The sequence below is a fragment of the Nomascus leucogenys genome, chromosome 16 (genome assembly GCF_006542625.1).
Source record: "Nomascus leucogenys isolate Asia chromosome 16, Asia_NLE_v1, whole genome shotgun sequence".
In the NCBI taxonomy this organism is placed as follows: domain Eukaryota; kingdom Metazoa; phylum Chordata; class Mammalia; order Primates; family Hylobatidae; genus Nomascus; species Nomascus leucogenys.
In genome coordinates this window covers 95,633,315-95,653,588 of record NC_044396.1, presented here as the reverse complement: position 1 = coordinate 95,653,588, position 20,274 = coordinate 95,633,315, and the positions used below count along the sequence as shown (strand labels likewise).

General features: G+C 53.2%; 1 protein-coding gene across 2 annotated transcripts; it reads left to right on the top strand.

Annotated features, from left to right (window-relative positions):
• Nucleotides 1-13,661: 13,661 nt before the first annotated feature.
• TSTA3 (tissue specific transplantation antigen P35B) lies at nucleotides 13,662-19,393 on the top strand. 2 transcript variants are annotated; one of them, XM_030794928.1, is made up of 11 exons: nucleotides 13,662-14,528; nucleotides 15,280-15,436; nucleotides 15,766-15,880; nucleotides 17,055-17,183; nucleotides 17,294-17,367; nucleotides 17,538-17,671; nucleotides 17,763-17,827; nucleotides 18,178-18,244; nucleotides 18,392-18,471; nucleotides 18,702-18,801; nucleotides 19,045-19,393. In XM_030794928.1, the coding sequence occupies exons 2-11, from the start codon at nucleotides 15,291-15,293 to the stop codon at nucleotides 19,098-19,100; spliced, it is 966 nt and encodes a 321-aa protein (XP_030650788.1). In that variant the 5' UTR covers nucleotides 13,662-14,528; nucleotides 15,280-15,290; the 3' UTR covers nucleotides 19,101-19,393. The 2 variants fall into 2 exon arrangements, with proteins under 2 accessions (XP_030650788.1, XP_030650786.1); XM_030794926.1 differs by having other exon boundaries at nucleotides 14,458-14,574.
• Nucleotides 19,394-20,274: the final 881 nt, after the last annotated feature.

Sequence of the window (20,274 nt, the reverse complement as noted above, 5' to 3'; positions counted from 1 at the left end):
TGTCCTGCAGGCGCGGCTTCGCTACGCGGTTGAGATGATTGCGGGCCGGGAAGCGCAGGCTCGGAAACTTGGGTCTGGAGCTCGCGGCGAGGTCCGACCGCAGCCCAAGACCAGCTTCTCAGGAGGCGAGGACCCAGGGGAAGTAAATACCGTGAGGGCCAAACTTCACCTCTTTCTGCGCCCCGGAGAGGTGGGGAAGCGGCGCGCTGTGGGGTTTTTTGGTTTTCGGGTTTTGGTTTTTTTAAGACAGGGTCTCGCTCTGTCGCTCAGGTTGCAGTGCAGTGGCGCGATCTCGGCTCACTGCAGCCTCGATCTCCCGGGCTCAGGTGGTCCTCCCGTCTCAGCCTCCCAAAGTGCTGGGACCAGAGGCGAGCGCCACCGCGCCGGCTCATTGATTCTTGGTAGACATTACTCATTGCTAGAATGAGTCACAGTCCGAAATAATCGAAATAATTACATTCCCCTGCCCCCCCCCAAAAAAAACATTATATTCGTATTTTGGCTTTTCTGTTTCCATTTTTCTGCTAGCACTGAGGAAACTTGTTTACCTAAATTGTTAGATAGGATTGGGAGGAATTTTGCTTTAGCAATGACGCTCAATTTATTTTTATTTTTATTTTTTGAGATGGCGTCTCGCTCTGTCACCAGGCTGGAGTGTTGGAATGCAGCGGTGTGATCTCGGCTCATTGCAACCTGCGGCTCCCTGATTCAAGCGATTCTCCTGCCTCAGCCTCCGGAGTAGCTAGGATTACAGGCACGCGCCACCACGCACAGCTAATTTTTGTATTTTTAGTTGAGAAAGAGTTTCACCATGTTGGCCAGGATGGTCTTGATCTCCTGACCTCGTGATCCACCCGCCTTGGCCTCCCAAAGTGTTGGGATTACAGGCGTGAGCCACCGCGCCCGGCCGACGCTCAATTTCTTTAGCTCCTTCTGACTTATATGCAAAAAACATAACAGCAGTTTATCACCAAGTGTACTTAATGACCTGTCAGTTGACCACTTGAATAGGTCCTTTTTAAATTTTGACAGAAGCAAAGAATTAGAAGTAACGTAAAGTGCAAAACTACATTAAGTCTTTCCCAGCCAATAAATTCACCTACTTTCTTAAAATCAACTGCAGAGTTTTGAATTGTCCCTTTGATGAGGAGGACAGCCCAGGTACCAAGGCCAGGTACCAGGGTGAATAAAGGAAGAGAAGCAACGTGCGAGAAGGAGCTGTGGCCAAGGGGGACACGCTAGGTGCGCGCCCTCATCCAAGGACCTTCTACAGGAATTCCAGGGCAGAATCCATGTGGAAGTCCTGCTGTGATTCTCCAGGGGCTCCCCGGCTCTTGGAAAGGCTTCTGTGTTCCAGGGATGTGTGTGAAAGCCCTACACTGAGCGACCCCACCTTTCATCCAGGCCCGGAGACCTCGGCTGCTGCAACCCTATTGCCAGCTTACCATGGGACCCAGCTCTTAGGGCGAGAAGGGCTTGGGGCCTCTTCCCCACAGGACTTACAGACCTTTCAGCCTCTCTGTCCACAGGCCCAAAGAGCTTGAGAGCACCACCTGAGTTGGTTGTCACGGATCAAAATCTGCCTTGTACATCTGCCACCTGCCACTTCAACCCCACCAACAGCTAACACATGGCTGCATCTTGGCACTTAATACTTTTTTTTTTTTTTTTTTTTTGAGACGGTCTTACTCTGTCACCCAGGCTGAAGTGCAGTGGCGCAATCTCGGCTCACCACAAGCTCTGCCTCCCAGGTTTACGCCATTCTCCTGCCTCAGCCTCCCCATCAGCTGGGACTACAGGCGCCCGCCACCGCACCTGGCTAATTTTTTTGTATTTTTAGTAGACACAGGGTTTCACCGTGTTAGCCAGGATGGTCTCAATCTCTTGACCTTGTGATCTGCCCGCCTCGGCCTCCCAAAGTTCTGGGGTTCACAGTGAGTGTTAATTACACAAGGGGATGTGCAGCTTTGGAGGTGGCTGACAGCAGTGGTTCACAGTGAGTGTTAATTACACGGGCTGTGCAGTTTTGGAGGTGGCTGACAGCAGTGGTTCACAGTGAGTGTTAATTACACAGGGGCTGTGCAGTTTTGGAGGTGGCTGACAGCAGTGGTCTGCAGTGAGTGTTAATTACACAGCGGGATGTGCAGTTTTGGAGGTGGCCGACAGCAGTGGTTCACAGTGAGTGTTAATTACACAGGGGCTCTGCAGTTTTGGAGTGGCTGACAGCAGTGGTCTGCAGTGAGTGTTAATTACACAGCGGGATGTGCAGTTTTGGAGGTGGCCGACAGCAGTGGTTCACAGTGAGTGTTAATTACACAGGGGCTGTGCAGTTTTGGAGGTGGCTGACAGCAGTGGTTCACAGTGAGTGTTAATTACACAGGGGCTGTGCAGTTCTGGAGGTGGCTGACAGCAGTGGTCTGCAGTGAGTGTTTATTACACAGGGGGCTATGCATTTTGCTGTGCATTTAGATCACAAAGGCACCGTATAAACTCTTGGAGAAATGACGAAGTAGCGGAGTGTACTGTGAAAGCATTGTGTGGCCCAGTCCCATGGTGCTTCCCTCTTTTGGGGGATGCGGAATTCAGTATAAAAGTGGAGATCTTGATTTTTTTTTTTTTTTTTTTTTTTGAGACAGGGTCTCACCCTATTGCCCAGGCTGGAGTGTAGTGGCATATTCTCGGCTCACTGCAACCTCTGCCTCCTGGGCTCAAGCAATCCTCCTGCTGCAGACTCCAGAGTAGCTGGGACTACAGGCTTGAGCCACCATGCCTCGCTAATTTTTGTATTTTTTGTAGGGATGGGTTTTTACCACATTGACCAGTCTTGTCTCAAACTCCTGGGCTCAAGCGATCCACCTGCCTCAATCTCCAAAAATGCTGGGGTTATAGGCATGAGCCACTGCACCCAGCCAGAATTATTGATTTTTAAAAATCTAGATGCTCTGCCTTCCTAATTGTGCCTGCTTGCCACATATTTAAATTGCTAGGCCCTAAGAACTGCAAATGCTTTGTTGGCCCTGTTCCTTAATGGGCTCCACCCTGAGCTCAGTGCTTCAGTTGGAAAACAGAATAAATGAAAAGTTACTTATTTTAATGAAGTTGGTCTTCTTATAAAATCCTATGGTAAATTTTTATGATTTTATGTTATTTTTAATCTTCTTCTAACACACTCAGACTACTTTTTAAAAGCTTAAATTCTCTCTGTGTGCTTTGAGGTGTAAATTTACTACCCTGTGCTTCCTAAGACTGACTAAGAGCTTCAGCATGTGGGACAGATAAACTTTAACCTTTTCCATTTATAAAGACACAGTTTAGATCCAACTTTAATTTTTTTTTTTTTTTTTTTTTTTGAGACAGGGTCTCACTCTGTCACCCAGGCTGGATGCAGTGGCATGATCATGGCTCACTGTATCCTTGACGTCCCAGGCTCAAGCAATCCCCCAACCTTAGCTTCCTGAGTAAGCTTTGCACCACAGGACCAAAAATTGCCTGGCCAATTTTTTTTTTTTTTTTTTTTTTTTTTGAGACAGAGTCTTGCTCTGTCGCCCAGGCTGGAGTGCAGTGGTGTGATGTTGGCTCACTGCAAGCTCCGCCTCCTGGGTTCTTGCCATTCTCCTGCCTCAGCCTCCCGAGTAGCTGGGACTACAGGCGCCTGCCACCACGCCCGGCTAATTTTTTGTATTTTTAGTAGAGTTGGGGTTTCACCGTGTTAGCCAGGATGGTCTCAATCTCCTGACCTTGTGATCCGCCCGCCTCAGCCTCCCAAAATGCTGGGATTACAGGCGTGAGCCACCACGCCCGGCCATGCCTGGTCAATTTTTAAAGCGTTTTTGTGGAGATGGGGTCTCACTATGTTGCCCAGGCTGGTCTCAGACTCCTGGGCTCAAGCAATCTTCCTAACTTGGCCTCCCAAAGTGCTGAGATTACAGGCATGAACCACCATTCCCAGCCAACTGTCCTTTTAAAGTAGTGAGTTTTACTGGTCCCACGGCCAAAACTTTAAAATCAAATCTTTAAAGTCTTTATTTGTGTCTATCTGCATTATGTATACACGTATACATGTTTGTATACTGTCTATATGGTACCATTGACTTATAAATAAATGAGCACTTATCAATTAAATAACCAACCCAAATGCTTGTCAAGTTCATGTGACTTCAATAATCTTTCATAAACGAAGATAGTTTTAAAATTTTTCATAAAATAAAATAGAAATATGTTCAGAATTTAATTTAGACATTTTCCTGGGTCTGTTGGTCAGTCCTGTTTATACTATTTCTACTAGATGTTTTAAAATCATAAAGCTATCAGTTTTATGATATTTTTTGATACTTGTTTAATTTGTGAGCTTATATCCTTGGATTTGAGCCTTTAGATTTTGAGGTCTAGACAAGTGGCCATAGTGAGGCCTGGGCCCTTTCCTCCCTGGTCCAGCTGTGCCTCTTGGCCATGCTGAGAGGGGTTGGACCCTTCAGGCTTTGTCTTTTTTTATTTTTATTTATTTTATTTTTTTATTTTTATTTTTATTTTTTATTTTTTTGAGACGGAGTCTCACTCTGTCACCCCAGGCTGGAGTGCAGTGGCGCGATCTCAGCTCACTGCAAGCTCCGCCTCCTGGGTTCACGCCATTCTCCAGCCTCAGCCTCCCAAGTAGCTGGGACTATAGTCGCCTGCCACTGGGCCCGGCTAATTTTTTTTGTATTTTTAGTAGAGACGGGGTTTCACCGTGGTCTTGATCTCCTGACCTCGTGATCCGCCCGCCTCAGCCTCCCAAAGTGCTAGGATTACAGGCGTGAGCCACCGCGCCTGGCCTTCAGGCTTTGTCTCTACAGCAGTACTTTGATCTTGGGCTCTGCATCTGGTACATATTAAAATTGTTTTTTCCTATGGTTTTCACTGAGAATTGGGGTTACTAAGAATTAGCATTGTAATTAATGTATGTAATTAAAACTACTAGGTATAAGAGAAACAATTTTAGGCCGGCCGCCGTGGCTCAGACCTGTAATCCTAGCATTTTGGGAAGCCAAGGCAGGCAGATCACCTGAGCTCAGGAGTTCGAGACCAGTCTGGGCAACATGGCAAAACCCTGTCTCTACTAAAAATATAAAAATACAAAAAAATTAGCTGGGCGTGGTGGCACGTGCCTGTAATCCCAGCTACTTGGGAGGGCTGAGGCACGAGAATTGCTTGAACCTGGGAGGCAGAGGTTGCAATGAGCCAATGTCATGCCACTGCACTCCAGTCTGGGTGACACAGTGAGACACTGTCTCAAAAAAAAAAAAAAAAAAAAAAAACAGAAACAATTTTATGTACGGAGTGTGTAAAGAAAGCAGAAAAGATTGAGCAATTTTTTTTTCTTTTTCTGAGACTGAGTCTTGCTCTTTCACCCAGACTGGAGTGCAGTGGCACAATCTCAGCTCACTGCAACCTCTGCCTCCCAGGTTCAAGCAATTCTCCTGTCTCAGCCTCCCGAGTAACTGGGACTACAGGCACCCGCCACCACGCCAGCTAATTTTTGTATTTTTAGTAGAGATGGGATTTCACCATATTGGTCAGGCTGGTCTCGAACTCCTGACCTCAGGTGATCTACCGGCCTCGGCCTCCCAAAGTGCTGGGATTACAGGTGTAAGCCACCGCACCCGGCGTCTCATCCTGTTGCCCAGGCTGGAGTGCAGTAGTGTAATCTTGGCTCACTGCAACCTCCGCCTCCCAGGTTCAAGCAATTCTCCTACCTCAGTCTCCCGAGTAGCTGGGATTACAGGCGCCTGCCACCACACCCGGCTAATTTTTTTATATTTTTGGTAGAGGCCGGGTTTCACCATGTTGCCCAGGGTGGTCTCGAGCTCCTGACCTTGTAAACCTCCCACCTCGGCCTCCCAAAGTGTTGGGATTACAGGCGTGAGCCACCACATGTAGGGACCAGCCCCACAAGGTCGGTGGGTCTCTCCCCATGTGCGGCGATGAGAGAGTGTAGAAATAAAGACACAAGACAAAGAGATAAAAGAAGAGACAGCTGGGCCTGGGGGACCACTATCACCAATGCAGAGACCGGTAGTGGCCCCGAATGTCTGGCTGTGCTGTTATTTATTGGATACAAAGCAAAAGGGGCAGGGTAAAGAATGTGAGTCTTCTCCAATGATAGGTAAGGTCACGTGGGTCACGTGTCCACTGGACAGGGGGCCCTTCCCTGCCTGGCAGCCGAGGCAGAGAGAGAGAAGATAGAAAGATAGCTTACGCCATTATTTCTACATAGCAGAGACTGTTAGTACTTTCACTAATTTACTACTGCTATCTAGAAGGCAGAGCCAAGTGTACAGGATGGAACATGAAGGTGGACTAGGAGCGTGACCACTGAAGCACAGCATCACAGGGAGACGGTTAGGCCTCCGGATAACTGAGGGAAAGCCTGACCGGTGTCAGACCCTCCACAAGAGGTGGAGGAGCAGAGTCTTCTCTAAACTCCCCCGGGGAAAAGGAGACTCTCTTTCCCGGTCCGCTAAGTAGCGGGTGTTGTTTCTTGACACCTTTTGCTACCGCCAGACCACGGTCCACCTGGCAACGGGCATCTTCCCAGATGCTGGCGTCACCGCTAGACCAAGGAGCCCTCTGGTGGCCCTGTCTGGGCATAATAGAAGGCTCGCACTCTTGTCTTCTGGTCACACCTCACTATGTCCCGTCAGATCCTATTTCTGTATGGCCTGGTTTTTCCTAGGTTATGATTATAGAGCAGGGATTATTATAATATTGGGATAAAGAGTAATTACTACCAACTAATGATTAATGATATTCATATATAATCATATCTAAGATCTATATCTGGTATAACTATTCTTGTTTTATATTTTATTATACTGGAACAGCTCGTGTCCTTGGTCTCTTGCCTCGGCGCCTGGGTGGTTTGCCGCCCACAACCCCACCTGGCCATTTTTTTTCTTTTACATAAGAGAGTTTTGTGTGGTCAAAATAATAAGGGGGGAAGGAAAACAAATTTTGGTCTCAATATAGAATGCCAATATAAAAAGGAGGTATAGGCTAAAACTGGAGGTGTAGTGAGTTGTACAAGGTTCGGGAAGATTTGTCTTGTGAAAAGAATTTTCTGGCTGGGCTCAGTGGCTCACACCTGTAATCCCAGCACTTTGGGAGGCCAAGGTGGGAGGACTGCTTGAGCTCAGGACTTCAAGATAAGCCTGGGCAACATAGCAAGACCTCATCTCTACTAAAAATCCAAAGAATTAACCAGGTTTGGTGGCACATGCCTGTGGTCCTAGCCACTCAGAAGGCTGAGGCAGGAGGATTGCTTGAGCCTAGGAGTTCAAGGCTGCAGTGAGCCACATTCATGCCACTGTACTCCAGTCTGGGCAACAGAGTGAGACCTTGTCTCAAAAAAAAATAAGAGGCCAACATGGGTGAAACCCCGTATCTACTAAAAATACAAAAATTAGCCGGGCATGGTGATGCACCCTGTAATCCCAGCTACTCGGGAGGCTGAGACAAGAGAATCGCTTGAACCTGAGAGGCGGAGATTACAGTGAGCTGAGATCGTGCCACTGCACTCCAGCCTGGCAACAGACCGAGACTCCATCTCAAAAAAAATTAAAAGAAAACATTGTGTGTGATCAAGTTGGCTAAAATTAGAAGGGGATTATTTAGTTTTACTAAAAATTGAGCATTAATATACAAAGCACACAGATGCAGAGCCAGAGTCTGGGCCCCTGTGTTAGAATAACAGAGTTTTCCTGGATCATTGATCTGCTGATCTGCTCTTTAATAGAAAGTTGTAAAAGGTTATAAAATGTTTTTGGAAATCTTATCTTCTGTGGTAAAAATTGAAATCGGATAGATATGTTTATAAAGTTATATTAAGATTAACTTTAGGGGCTGGGCACGATAGCTCACACCTGTAATCCCAGCAATTTGGGAGGCCAAGGCGGGCACATCACCTGAAGTCAGGAGTTCAAGACCAGCCTGGCCGACACGGTGAAACCTTGTCTCTACTAAAAATACAAAAATTAGCCAGGCATTGAGGCGGGCACATGTAATCTCAGCTACTCGGGAGGCTGAGGCAGGAGAATCACTTGAACCCAGGAGGTGGAGGTTGCAGTGAGCCGAGATCATGCCACTGCACTCCAGCTTGAGTGACAGAGTAAGACTCTGTCTCAAAAAAAAAAAAAAATTAACTTTAGTATTAGTAGTATACTGATGCAAAGATAAAAATTGGTTTTCTCTTTAGAGAAAGATTATTGGGGGCTGGGCGTGGTGGCTCACGCCTGTAATCCCAGCACTTTGGGAGGCCGAGGCAGGGGGATCACAAGGTCAGGAGATGGAGACCATCCTGGCTAACACGGTGAAACCTCGTCTCTACTAAAAAATAGAAAAAAATAGCGGGGCGTGGTGCTGGGTGCCTGTAGTTCCAGCTACTTGGGAGGCTGAGGCAGGAGAATGGCGTGGACCTGGGAGGCGGAGCTTGCAGTGAGCCGAGATCGCGCCAATGCACTCCAGCCTGGGAGACAGAGCGAGACTCCGTCTCAAAAACAAAAAAAAAAAGAAGAGAAAGATTATTGGAAGTATTAATAAGAAATCATTTAAAATGGTTTACCTTTGGAGTAAAAAACACAGAGGGACTGGGCACAGTGGCTCACACCTGTAATCCCAGCACTTTGGGAGGCCGAGGCAGGCAGATCACTTGAGGTCAGGAGTTTGAGCCTGGCCAACATGGTGAAGCCTTGTCTCTACTAAAAATACAAAAATTAGCTGGGTATGGTGCCAGGCACCTGTAATCCCAGCTACTTGGGAATCTGAGGCAGGAGAATTGCTTGAACCCAGGAGGCAGAGGTTGCAGTGAGCCGAGATGGTGCCACTGCACTCCAGCCTGGGCCACAGAGCGAGACTCCATCTCAAAAACAAAAAAAAAATTAATTAAATTAAAATTTAAAAATACAAAAAATATCATGTAATACATCGATTCTCCTGAAGTTGCCTACATCCCCCTGCATCTCCCCTGTGCTGAGAGTGTCAGAGTTTCTAGATCTCCCTGGGTTTAGTGTAGATATTTACTTTTCTTTCCTGGGATGGCTCTGTGCATGTAAGATATTTGTCCACCTTTTCTCCTGTTCATCTGCCTGTGGTCAATTGATTCACAGGCTCAGGTATCAAATGCTCAGAGGGTGGAGGGGAAGTTCTCCCTCACCGTCAGGGCACTCATCGGCACAGGCAGGATGTGTACGCAGGCCTGCAGACACCTCGTGGGGCTGCCTCAGCTAATTGCCACAAAACAACGCAAGGTTATTGTCTTGTAGTTCTGGAAGCTAAACGTTCAGAATCAGTGTGTCAGTAGCACTGTGCTCCCTCCAAAGGCTCTAGAGAGGAATCTTTGCTGCCTCTTCCTGATTCTGATGATGGCCGGCAATCCTTGGCACTCTCTGACTGTAGCAGCACCTCTCCAATAGCTGCCTCTATCATCATGGAGCCGTCTTCTCCCTGTGTCCAGATTTCCTCTCTTTATAAGAATATCGGGCCAGGCACGGTGGCTCACACCTGTAATCCCAGCACTTTGGGAGGCCGAGGCGGGTGGATCACCTGAGGTCGGGAGTTCAAGACCAGCCTGAGCAACATGGAGAAACCCCGTCTCTACTAAAAATACAAAAAAATTAGCCGGGCATGGTGGCGCATGCCTGTAATCCCAGCACTTTGGGAGGCCGAGGCAGGCGGATTGCCTGAGCTCAGGAGTTTGAGACCAGCCTGGGCAACACGGTGAAACTCCATCTCTACTAAAATACAAAAAGTTAGCCAGGCGTGACAGCATGCGCCTGTAATCCCAGCTACACTGGAGGCTGAGGCAGGAGAATTGCTTGAACCCGGGAGGTGGAGGTTGCACTGAGCCAAGATCACATCATTGCATTCCAGCCAGGGCGACAGCGAGACTCTGTCTCAAAAGAAAAAAAAAAAGCTGGGCGCAGTGGCTCACACCTGTAATCCCAGCACTTTGGGAGGCCAAGGCAGGCGGATCACGAGGTCAGGAGATCAAGACCATCCTGGCTACAGTGAAACCCCGTCTCTACTAGAACTACAAAAAATTAGCTGGGCATGGTGGCAGGCACCTATAGTCCCAGCTACTTGGGAAGCTGAGGGAGGAGAAGGGCGTGAACCTGGGAGGTAGAGGTTGCAGTGAGCCAAGATGGCACCAGCGCACTGCAGCCTGGGCGACAGAGAAAGACTCCGTCTCAAAAAAAAAAAAAAAAAGAGTATCAGTCACTGGATTTGGGCCCACCCTACCTCCATGTGACCTCATGTTAACTTGATGACATCTGCAAAGACCCCATTCCCTTCACTGGTAAGTTCGGGGTTAGGACTTGAATATAGCTTTTTGGTTGACATAATTCAACCCACAGCACTGCCGTTTTCATTCCATGTTATGCTTTTTGAGATTTTTGAGATTTGCCAATAAATGACGCTATAAATTATCGGTGAAAATAAATAATTCAAAATCTAAGCTGTTGAAACTCTAAATTATTTTAAGCCTTAAAAGAATGATTATGAGATGAGGCACGGTGGCTCATGCCTGTAATCCCAGCACTTTGGGAGGCTGATGGGGGTGGATCAGTTGAGGTCAGGGGTTCAAGACCAGGCTGGCCAACATGGTGAAACCCTGTCTCTACTAAAAATACAAAAATTAGCCTGGTGTGATGGTGTATGCCTCCAGTCCCAGCTACTCAGGAGGCTGAGGCAGAAGAATTGCTTGAACCTGGGAGGCAGAGGTTGCAGTGAGCTGTGATCACACCATTGCACTCCAGCCTGGGCGACAGAGCAAGACTCCATCTCAAAAAAAAAAAAAAAAAAAAAAAAAAAAAGCTTAAGGGCCTGAGTCAAGTGACAGACAGTTGTATGTAACTTAGGCAACTATAACCTTTTTTTTCTCTGATTTTAGATTAAGCCTTCTTTCTTACATGCATTGTTTTGTAAAAGGCTGTAAATGGCTGAAGGGCACTAGGGAAGAGCCCTTGCCTCTCCAATGTTGTCTTTCACTGTAGATTAACCTCCTTTTACCTGCCTCACACAAAAGCTTCATGGCTCTCAAGCTGTATTAAGATGGAATGTTAAATATACTCTTTTAAGTTAGAAAGGAAATGAAAACAAGCTGTAGGGAAAAGAAAACAGACTGAAACCAACTAATTAATTTGTTGTACCTCTTAAACCAGCCTTGTGTAGAAACTTTGGTAATCCAGGTAAACGTCTTTGTTTTCTGCTATAAGCAAGAACTTAACTTTTAACTTTGGAACTGATATGGTTTGGCTGTGTCCCCACCCAGATCTCATCTGGAATTCCCACATGTTGCAGGAGGAACCTGGTGGGAGGTAATTGAATCTTGGGGGCAGGTCTTTGTTGTGCTGTTCTCGTGATAGTGAGTACGTCCCACAGGATCTGATGGTTATACAAAGGGGAGTTTCCCTGCACAAGCTCTTTTTGCCTGCCACCATGTGAGACATGCCTTTCACCTTCCATCATGATTGTGAGGCCTCCCCAGCCACATGGAACTGTAAGTCCAGTAAACCTCTTTCTTTTGTAAATTGCCCAGTCTGGGGTATGTCTTTATCAGCAGTGTGAAAGCAGACTAATACAGGAACACTGAACCCATTTCTCTGGAGTCAGTGTCTCCTAGGTAGCTATTCCCAGCTTTTTGCTTGAATAAACTCTTTAAAACTAATTCTGGGTTGGGCATGGTGGGTCAGGCCTGTAATCCCAGCACTTTGGAAGGCCAAGGCAGGAGGACTGCTTGAGTCCAGGAGTTTGAGGCCAGCCTAAGCAAAATAGGGAGACCTCAGCCAGGCACAGTGGCTCACGCCTGTAATCCCATCACTTTGGGAGGCCGAGGCAGGCGGATCACGAGGTCAGGAGATCGAGACCATCCTGGCTAACAGGGTGAAACCCTGTCTCTACTAAAAATACAAAAATTAGCCGGGCGTGGTGGCACGCACCTGTAGTCCCAGCTACTCGGGAGGCTGAGGCATGAGAATTGCTTGAATCTGGGAGGCAGAGGTTGCAGTGAGCCGAGATCACACCACTGTACTCCAGCCTGGGCGAGACAGCGAGACTCCGTCTCAAAAAAAAAACAAAAAAAGAAATTTTGGATTTCTTTGATAATTTCAGTTTCTACTGCCTCAACAGAAAAAAGTCTCCAAATTGAATCTTTTTTTTTTTTTTTTTTTTTTTGAGACAGAGTCTTGCTCTGTCACCCAGGCTGGAGTGCAGTGGCACGATCTCAGCTCAGTCACCTCTGCGTCCCTAGTTCAAGCGATTCTCCTGCCACAGCCTCCCGAGTAGCTGGAATTGCAGGCATGCGCCACCACACCCAGCTAATTTTGTATTTTTAGTAGAGACGGGGTTTCTCCATGTTGGTCAGGCTGGTCTGGAACTCCCGACCTCAGGTGATCCACCCACCTCGGCCTCCCAAAGTGCTGGGATTACAGGCGTGAGCCATCACACCCGGCTGAACCAATTTTTAAAAAGAAAAGTACAAGCCAAGTGCAGTGGCTCATGCCTGTAATCTCAGAGGTTTGCGAGGCCAAGGCAGGAGGATCGCTTGAATTCAAGTGATCAGGACAGGAATTTGAGACCAGCCTGGGCAACACAGCAAGACTCCATCTCCGAAAACAAAAAGGAAGTACAATGACTTAAGAAAGATTGTGTAGTTTGACATTATGGTCAATAGAATACAAATTATGTGACTTTTTAATAACATAATTAGTAACTTTGCTGAAATGAAGACAAGAAAACTAAATTTTTATGGAAGAAATATATAACAATTTAGAAACTGTGAAGCCTTTATTTTTTATTTTATTTTTATTTTTTTTTGAGACAGAGTCTCGCTCTGTCGCCCAGGCTGGAGCACAGTGACGTGAACTCGGCTCACTGCAAGCTCCGCCTCCTGGGTTCTTGCCATTCTCCTGCCTCAGCCTCCCGAGTAGCTGGGACTACAGGCGCCGGCCACCACGCCCGGCTAATTTTTTGTTTTTGTTTTTTTAGTAGAGACAGGGTTTCACCGCGTTAGCCAGGATGGTCTCGATCTCCTGACCTCGTGATCCGCCTGCCTCAGCCTCCCAAAGTGCTGGGATTACAGGCGTGAGCCACCGCGCCCAGCCTAAAATTGTGAAATCTTTATTAAGCAACCCTGCCTGCCCATCACCAGAGCAGGTGGACATACCCAGCAGCGACTCACTTCAGTCATCTCTTATGTTCTGCTAACTTCCAGTCAGATAAAAGCCATCGCCTTACCGATGTCTTTACACGTTAGCATCATGAAACGTCCTTTCATAGCAAGATGTTAAGGTGGCGGGGCGGACCACATTTCCCTGACCCTTGTCAGCCTGAGTGACTGTTTTTATTTTATTTATTTGAGATGGACTCTCGCTCTGTCGTCCAGGCTGGGGTGCAGTGGCACCATCTGGGCTCACTGCAACCTCCGCCTCCCGGGGTGAAGCGATTCTCCTGCCTCAGCCTCCCAAGTAGCTGGGATTACAGGCGCGCGCAACTACCCCCGACTACTTTTTCATTTTTATTAGATACGGGATTTCACCATGTTTGCCAGGCTGGTCTCGAACTCCTGACTTCAAATGATCCGCCCGCCTCGGCCTCCCAAAGTGCTGGGATTACAGGCCTGAGCCACCGCGCATGGCCGTGACTGCTTTTAAACGCTTGCCTTTCGATGGAAGACGTTGACGGGGGCCTCTCGATGTCAGGGCCGGGCTGCCACCCCCTCCCGCCCCAGGCAGCAGGACTGGGCTCTTGAGCTGAGGGCAGGAGCAGCTGGCGGCTCGCAGCGCGACCGTGGGACCCACTGTGAGCCGCCGCGACCCTCCTTGACTCGCCGTGACCCATCGTGATCCGCTGTGATCCTTCTTAACCCGCCGTGACCCACTGTCACCCACAGTCACCCAACGTGATTCGCCGTAACTCTGGGGTTGTTTGCTGCTTGCTGCCCGAGCCTGGGCGTCCCCGTGGGCGCGGGTGACAGTGCAAGTGCTTGGGACGACAACCCGGGCTCCTCATCGTGGCCGGAATCCAAGAGGCTGCGGCGCGAGGTCTTCGGATTCGGGGGCGGAACCCCGGGAGGGAAGGGGAGCCGAGGGAGACGCCGCAGCGTGAGCCCGCCTGGCCCCAGCGCCTGAGAGGCTCCTTCCGACGCCGCGGGCAGCCCGCGCGGCGCTGCCTGCCGGCCCTCGTCTCATGTCCTCCCGCCGCCCCAAGCAGGGCCTGGGCCCAGCGCACCGAGGGGTAAAGAGGTTGCGGCCCGGGACCTCGTCCGGGGCCCCGCCCGCGCGCGGCCGGCGGACGCGACTGCGCTTCCCAAGCGGCTTTGCGGCCGCGGACTCCAAGTCCCAGCTGTGCCCGGGACGTTGCGCGTCCCCGGGACTCCATTTCCCAGAGTGCCCCGCCCCAGCCTCCCGGCCCCGCCCCCACCTGGCGCCTCCCGTAGCCGGAGCGCACCCGGCCGGAAGCCGCTGTCGGGGCGCCGGCGGTGGGGCTGGACGCAGGTGAGGTGGCACCGGACTCAGCCGCGCCCTGGGTCCTGGATGCTCCGTGAGAGTCAGGGAACGCTGTGGGGGTCTGGGATCGAGGGGCATGGGGGCAGCCTGGGGCTGTGGTAGCGGGTCTGGCTGCGGTGAGGTCTCCCCGCGTGCTTGGGAGCCGCGCGATGCCTGCGCAGGGCCGCCTCCCGTAAGGGCTGGCCCTGGGGCCCTGCCGGGGAGCCCGAACAGGTTTCCGGCTCCCAGGATAGGATCCTTGAGGGAGGCTGCGCCCCGACGCCTGTCCTGCCCTGGAGGAATCTGGCTTGCCAGGGCTTTCCAGGACCAGCCAGACTCGAGTGGGCGTGGGCTGCGCACAGGCACCGTCTCGTGCCTGTGCCTAGCATGCGGGCCTTGGCTGCGAACCGTGTTAACGACCTGCGCCAGGAGCCCCAGTCCCAAGGTTGTCTGCCTCCCCTCTTGTCAGCCAGAGGGGAGTAGAAAGTACCTTTTCTCGGCCCAGTGGGGGGTCGTGGGTTGGGACCAGCTGCTCTGGGCTGGGTGGTAGCTTAGGACTCCTGTGGCGCTGTAGGCTGAGCGCTCCCTGGGGAACAGGGCTGCGACGAGGGGGTGCCTCGGTCCAGCTGGGTCTTTTCTGGTTGCCAGTGGACTATGTCCCCACTCTGAGGGCCTCACTCTGTGCCAGTTGCCACAGAAGAGTGGGGCTCCAAAGGGTGGGGGCATGATGGTCTCAGCCTCCCACTATTTGACACTACAGGTGCAACTGACATGGGTGAACCCCAGGGATCCATGCGGATTCTAGTGACAGGGGGCTCTGGGCTGGTAGGCAAAGCCATCCAGAAGGTGGTAGCAGATGGAGCTGGACTTCCTGGAGAGGACTGGGTGTTTGTCTCCTCTAAAGATGCCGATCTCACGTGAGTGGCCCATCCCCAGATCTGCCCTTCCTCCCCACCCTAGAACTAAGAGTTCCAGGCTGGGCCTGTTCCTGAGTGTAACAGTAGCTGTGTGTCTGGGTCCTTCCTGCCAGCTGGCTGGCCTGGCCTGGGTGTGCTTGGCTGTGTTCCTAGACAAACACCCTCCCATCTCTCCCCGGAAGCCTGCACCCTCACACCAGCCAGGTCCTGGGGCCACCCTCCCTTTTGACTGTCCCTCCTGCCATAGTCTCACCCAGTCCCTGCACTCGGCACCCAACCCTGGGGTGCCGGTTCTCTCCAGAGCCTCCTGACAGCCTGGCTTCCCACAGGGATGCAGCACAGACCCGCGCCCTGTTTGAGAAGGTCCGACCCACACACGTCATCCATCTTGCTGCAATGGTGGGGGGCCTGTTCCGGAATATCAAGTACAATTTGGACTTCTGGGTAAGTGAGGGTGGCCCCAGCAAGCACTGGAAACCAGGATCCCAGGTTCTGGGAACTTCCTGGCGGGCTTCCCACTCTCACAGGCCCACATTCCCACCGCAGGAAGTCCCTAAGGATCAGGGCTTGGCACAGCCTGGTGGGGGCAGCCCCTGAGGGACCCCCAGTCACTCACACTTGGTGCTGTGGACAGAAGGGCATGCAGGTGGGCCTGGAGGCACGTGGCCCAGTAGGCAAAGCTGTGGAGCTGACTTGCAGCATTGGGAAGCTGAAAAGAGCCAGCAGCCACATGGGACTGGGAGCTGGTTCCTGCCCCCTGAGTCCCCAGGGCCTCTGGAGCCTCTGGCTTCCAGGACTGTGCTGGCCCAGCTCCCCTGAGCCAGGCCCACCACACACTCCGGGGTGCAGGGGTGTGAACGGCGCTCTGTGCATCTGCTGCCTGTGTCTGGGGGAAGTAAGGGCCCTGCCTCGGCTAGTTGTGTTCCGGAGGGTTGGCCCCACCAGTCTCTGGGCAGCAGCCTTGCCTTAGCTGGCTTTGCTAAGTGTAGGAGGCACTAGGGTCAGCAGAGGCTCAGACCAGATTCTGCCCAGGAGCCCTGTCACCCCAGAGCCCTCCTTGTCGGTGTCTGGGCCTTCCCAGCAGGCTGCCTGGCCACCACCTCTCCCTTCTCCCAAGACCAGTCCCAATGCTCCAGCCATGCCGTGTCTAGTTCATGCACGGGAAGTGGGGCTTGCGGGGTGGACCCGGCAAGCGCAGGCTCCATTGATCCTGGGAGGTAGAGCCAGGTGGGAGATCCTCCAGGGTGGGGAAGTAGACCGCCCTGTTCCTCGTGTAGTGGGAGCCCCAGCCCAGCCCAGGGCCAAACTGGGCTCCTTCCCAGCCTCCACTACCTGCCCTGACCTCAGCACCCTCCTGGGTGGGGCCCAGCCCTGAGCTGGGGGTGTGGTTCTCCTCATAGTGGAAGGCAGAGCCAGCCCCTCCTCCAGCCTTGGTGGGGCTGGAGAGCAATGGTGCCTGTAAGTGCAGTGCCTTGTCCTGAAACGGTTAGGATGGGCAGGCTTGGGTCCTACCAGGGCTGAAGGGCCAGGGTGTGTCTCCGCTTTTGCATCTGGAGGAGCAGGTAAGGGCTAGGATCTGGCCTGGGGAGCCTGATCTGTCCCCACCTCACCCCTGCAGAGGAAAAATGTGCACATCAACGACAACGTCCTGCACTCGGCCTTCCAGGTGGGCGCCCGCAAGGTGGTGTCCTGCCTGTCCACCTGTATCTTCCCTGACAAGACGACCTACCCCATAGATGAGACCATGGTGAGGGGCAGGGCCTGGCTGTGGGCGGGGCCGGGGAGCCTGTGGGCGGGGCCGGGGAGCCTGTGGGCGGGGCCGGGAAGTAGCGGCCTCTGCCTCTCCCGCCCCCGCAGATCCACAATGGGCCACCCCACAGCAGCAATTTTGGGTACTCGTATGCCAAGAGGATGATCGACGTGCAGAACAGGTCCTCACGCCCATCCTGCTGAGGCCCAGCCAGGAGTGGGGGAGAGGGCCCCCAGGGGCGGGTGGGGCCGGCTGGTCGGGTCTTCGTGCCAGCCTCAGTAAGAGGCCAGCGGCAGCCTGGGGTGGGATTTCGGGCCCAGGACGAGGGCAGGAGACGCTGTGCCTCCGCAGGGCCTACTTCCAGCAGTACGGCTGCACCTTCACCGCTGTCATCCCCACCAATGTCTTTGGGCCCCACGACAACTTCAACATCGAGGATGGCCACGTGCTGCCTGGCCTCATCCACAAGGTGCACCTGGCAAAGAGTGAGTGCGTCCGCCCGATGGGGTGCCCGGGCTCAGCTCGGGAGGAGGTGACCCAGTGCCTCTGACACCTGCTCCCTCCCCGAATCTGCAGGCAGCGGCTCGGCCCTGACGGTGTGGGGTACAGGGAAGCCGCGGAGGCAGTTCATCTACTCGCTGGTGCGTAAAGGAAAGCACGGCTCTCCCCAGAGAACCTGCTCTATTGAGCCCTGGGCTTGCCCCTGTGGGCCGTCGGGGAGGTAGTGCAGGAGGGAGGCTCCGACCAGGAGAGCATCTGGGCTGAGCTCCGAGAGGAGCCATCTCTGGTCCTCGTGGCAGCCCCATAGGCTCCTGTCTCCAGGAGTCACTGGTGTAGCTCTGAGCTCCGAGGGAGAAAGGAGGGACCCCTGGTCCCCAGGCTGAGCCCCCACTGAACAAGAACAGCAGTATGGAGTCCCCAGCAGGGGCGTTTGGGAAAGGGGATCTGTGGCTATACCCATGGTCTCTGACCTTGCCTGTCTGACCTCTAGGACCTGGCCCAGCTCTTTATCTGGGTCCTGCGGGAGTACAATGAAGTGGAGCCCATCATCCTCTCGGGTGGGTACCTCAGCCCTCAGCCCCCTTCCTCCATGGTGGGACAGGATCCAAGGCTGTCCTGGGAGGCTGGCTGAGGGGTGAGAGCAGGAATATTCACGGGCAGTCGGGCGGCAGCAAGGGGAGGCCTGACCCGGTGGCTCCCCACAGTGGGCGAGGAAGATGAGGTCTCCATCAAGGAGGCAGCCGAGGCGGTGGTGGAGGCCATGGACTTCCATGGGGAAGTCACCGTATCCTCTGGCTCCAGTGCTGGGGGTTGGGCGGGGGCCCCGTGGGCGGGCGCTCAGTGGCCTCCCGGTATAGGGCCAGCGTGGGTGGGACACTGTGGAGGGAGGACGCTCACCCTGGCAGGCGGAGGAGCTCTGCTGTGGCTCCCCTGGGAATGGCAGAGGTTCAAGGGCACGCTGCGGGGGCTGGGGTGGAGGTGCTCCTTTAGCTGTGGCCTTGACAAAGCGTCCAGTTTGATACAACCAAGTCAGATGGGCAGTTTAAGAAGACAGCCAGTAACAGCAAGCTGAGGACCTACCTGCCCGACTTCCGGTTCACACCCTTCAAGCAGGGTGAGCCCCGACCCCACAGCCCTCCACGCGGTGGCCCCCACACCTGCTGGCCTGCCCCAGCCCCTCCCTCATGCTCGCTACCAGGGCAGAGGTGAGGCGCCCCCTCAGAGCCTATACTGCCCTGGAGGTGGGACACCAAAGCTCTGAGGGGTGACTTCCCTGTCCCTGGGCCTCCTCCCCCAACTTCCTCCCATGCGGCCCTGGCCCTCCCTGTCCATGGCCCTCACCTGCCTGCCTCTGCAGCGGTGAAGGAGACCTGTGCTTGGTTCACTGACAACTACGAGCAGGCCCGGAAGTGAGCTGGAAGGCAGGAGCAGGTGCCAGCAGATCATCGGCTGGCAGAGCCCAGTGGCCACCAGCCGTCAACCCTGCCAGGAGCTGAGGGCACCACCCAGCAACCTGGGCCCGCATTCTGTCCGCTCTGCAGCCCCAAGCATCTGTCCAGTGGGGCCCCCATTCACGTCAGTCCTCAGGGAAACCAGGGCCCGGGCAGGCCTGGCGCTTTGCTCCCCACACCAGCCCCCGGCCCTGTGCGTGTCCACTCTGATCCTGCGTCCCACTCCCTGGGAGCCAATAAAGTGCGTTTTCACAGTCCTGGCCTTGGCAGCTCTGTGCTGAGCCGTACCCTACACCCAGGCACTGCCCCCTAGCCTGGCCAGTCCCGGGACCCACTATCACCCTGGCTTGCTGTTCAGCCCCCAAGAGCTGACGACTCCCTGGGGTGGAAAGGCCGCAGAGGCTGGAGATGGGAAGGCACATGTGGGCAGGCAGCAATGAGACTGGTGTGGACTGTCAGCTGGACAAGGATGTTCAGGGCAGGGCCAGTCCCAGCCCCTCCACATGTGGCCACCTGCAGGCCTGAGTAACTTAAGCTCACCCGGGCCTCCCTGCCTCAGCCTGAGGGCTCTGGGGAAGCTGGTCTAGTGGGCCAGAAACGACTAGTGAGACAGTCGAGCTGGGCCCATGGATGGATCTGAGGGGAGGCTGATGATTGAGTGGCTCGGGCTTCCCCTGGCCTGGCCCCTCCTCTCTGTGGCTCTTAGGCTTGGGTGTGGGTCCCCACCTGGCCTCGTCCCATGGAGAGGGACAGGTGCCTGCTGGACAGGTCAGGTCCAGCTACCAGAGGCGGGGTGTCATTGCTCCCCTGCTCACCATTCTCGGAGGGGAGACAGCAAAGTCCAGAATGGTTCCCAGGCCAGTGCCTCAGCCAGGCAGGGTGGCGCTGGGGTATGGACCAGGAGCACTGGGCTCCAGGCCCCAACTTGCCCGTCGCCCCCTTTCTCAGCGCCTCACACAGAGGGAGTCCCTAGGCCAGAACCCTCTGGTCCACCACGCTCAGGACCCAGATACCCTCCCTGGTTCCTGGCCCAACTCTGGGCCCGCCTCTTCTCAGGGTCCCTCTCCTGGGCGCCCTGTGCCGTCTTCACGCACACAATGCCTTCTGGCTGCAGGTAGGGCCTGCTGCTGCTTCAC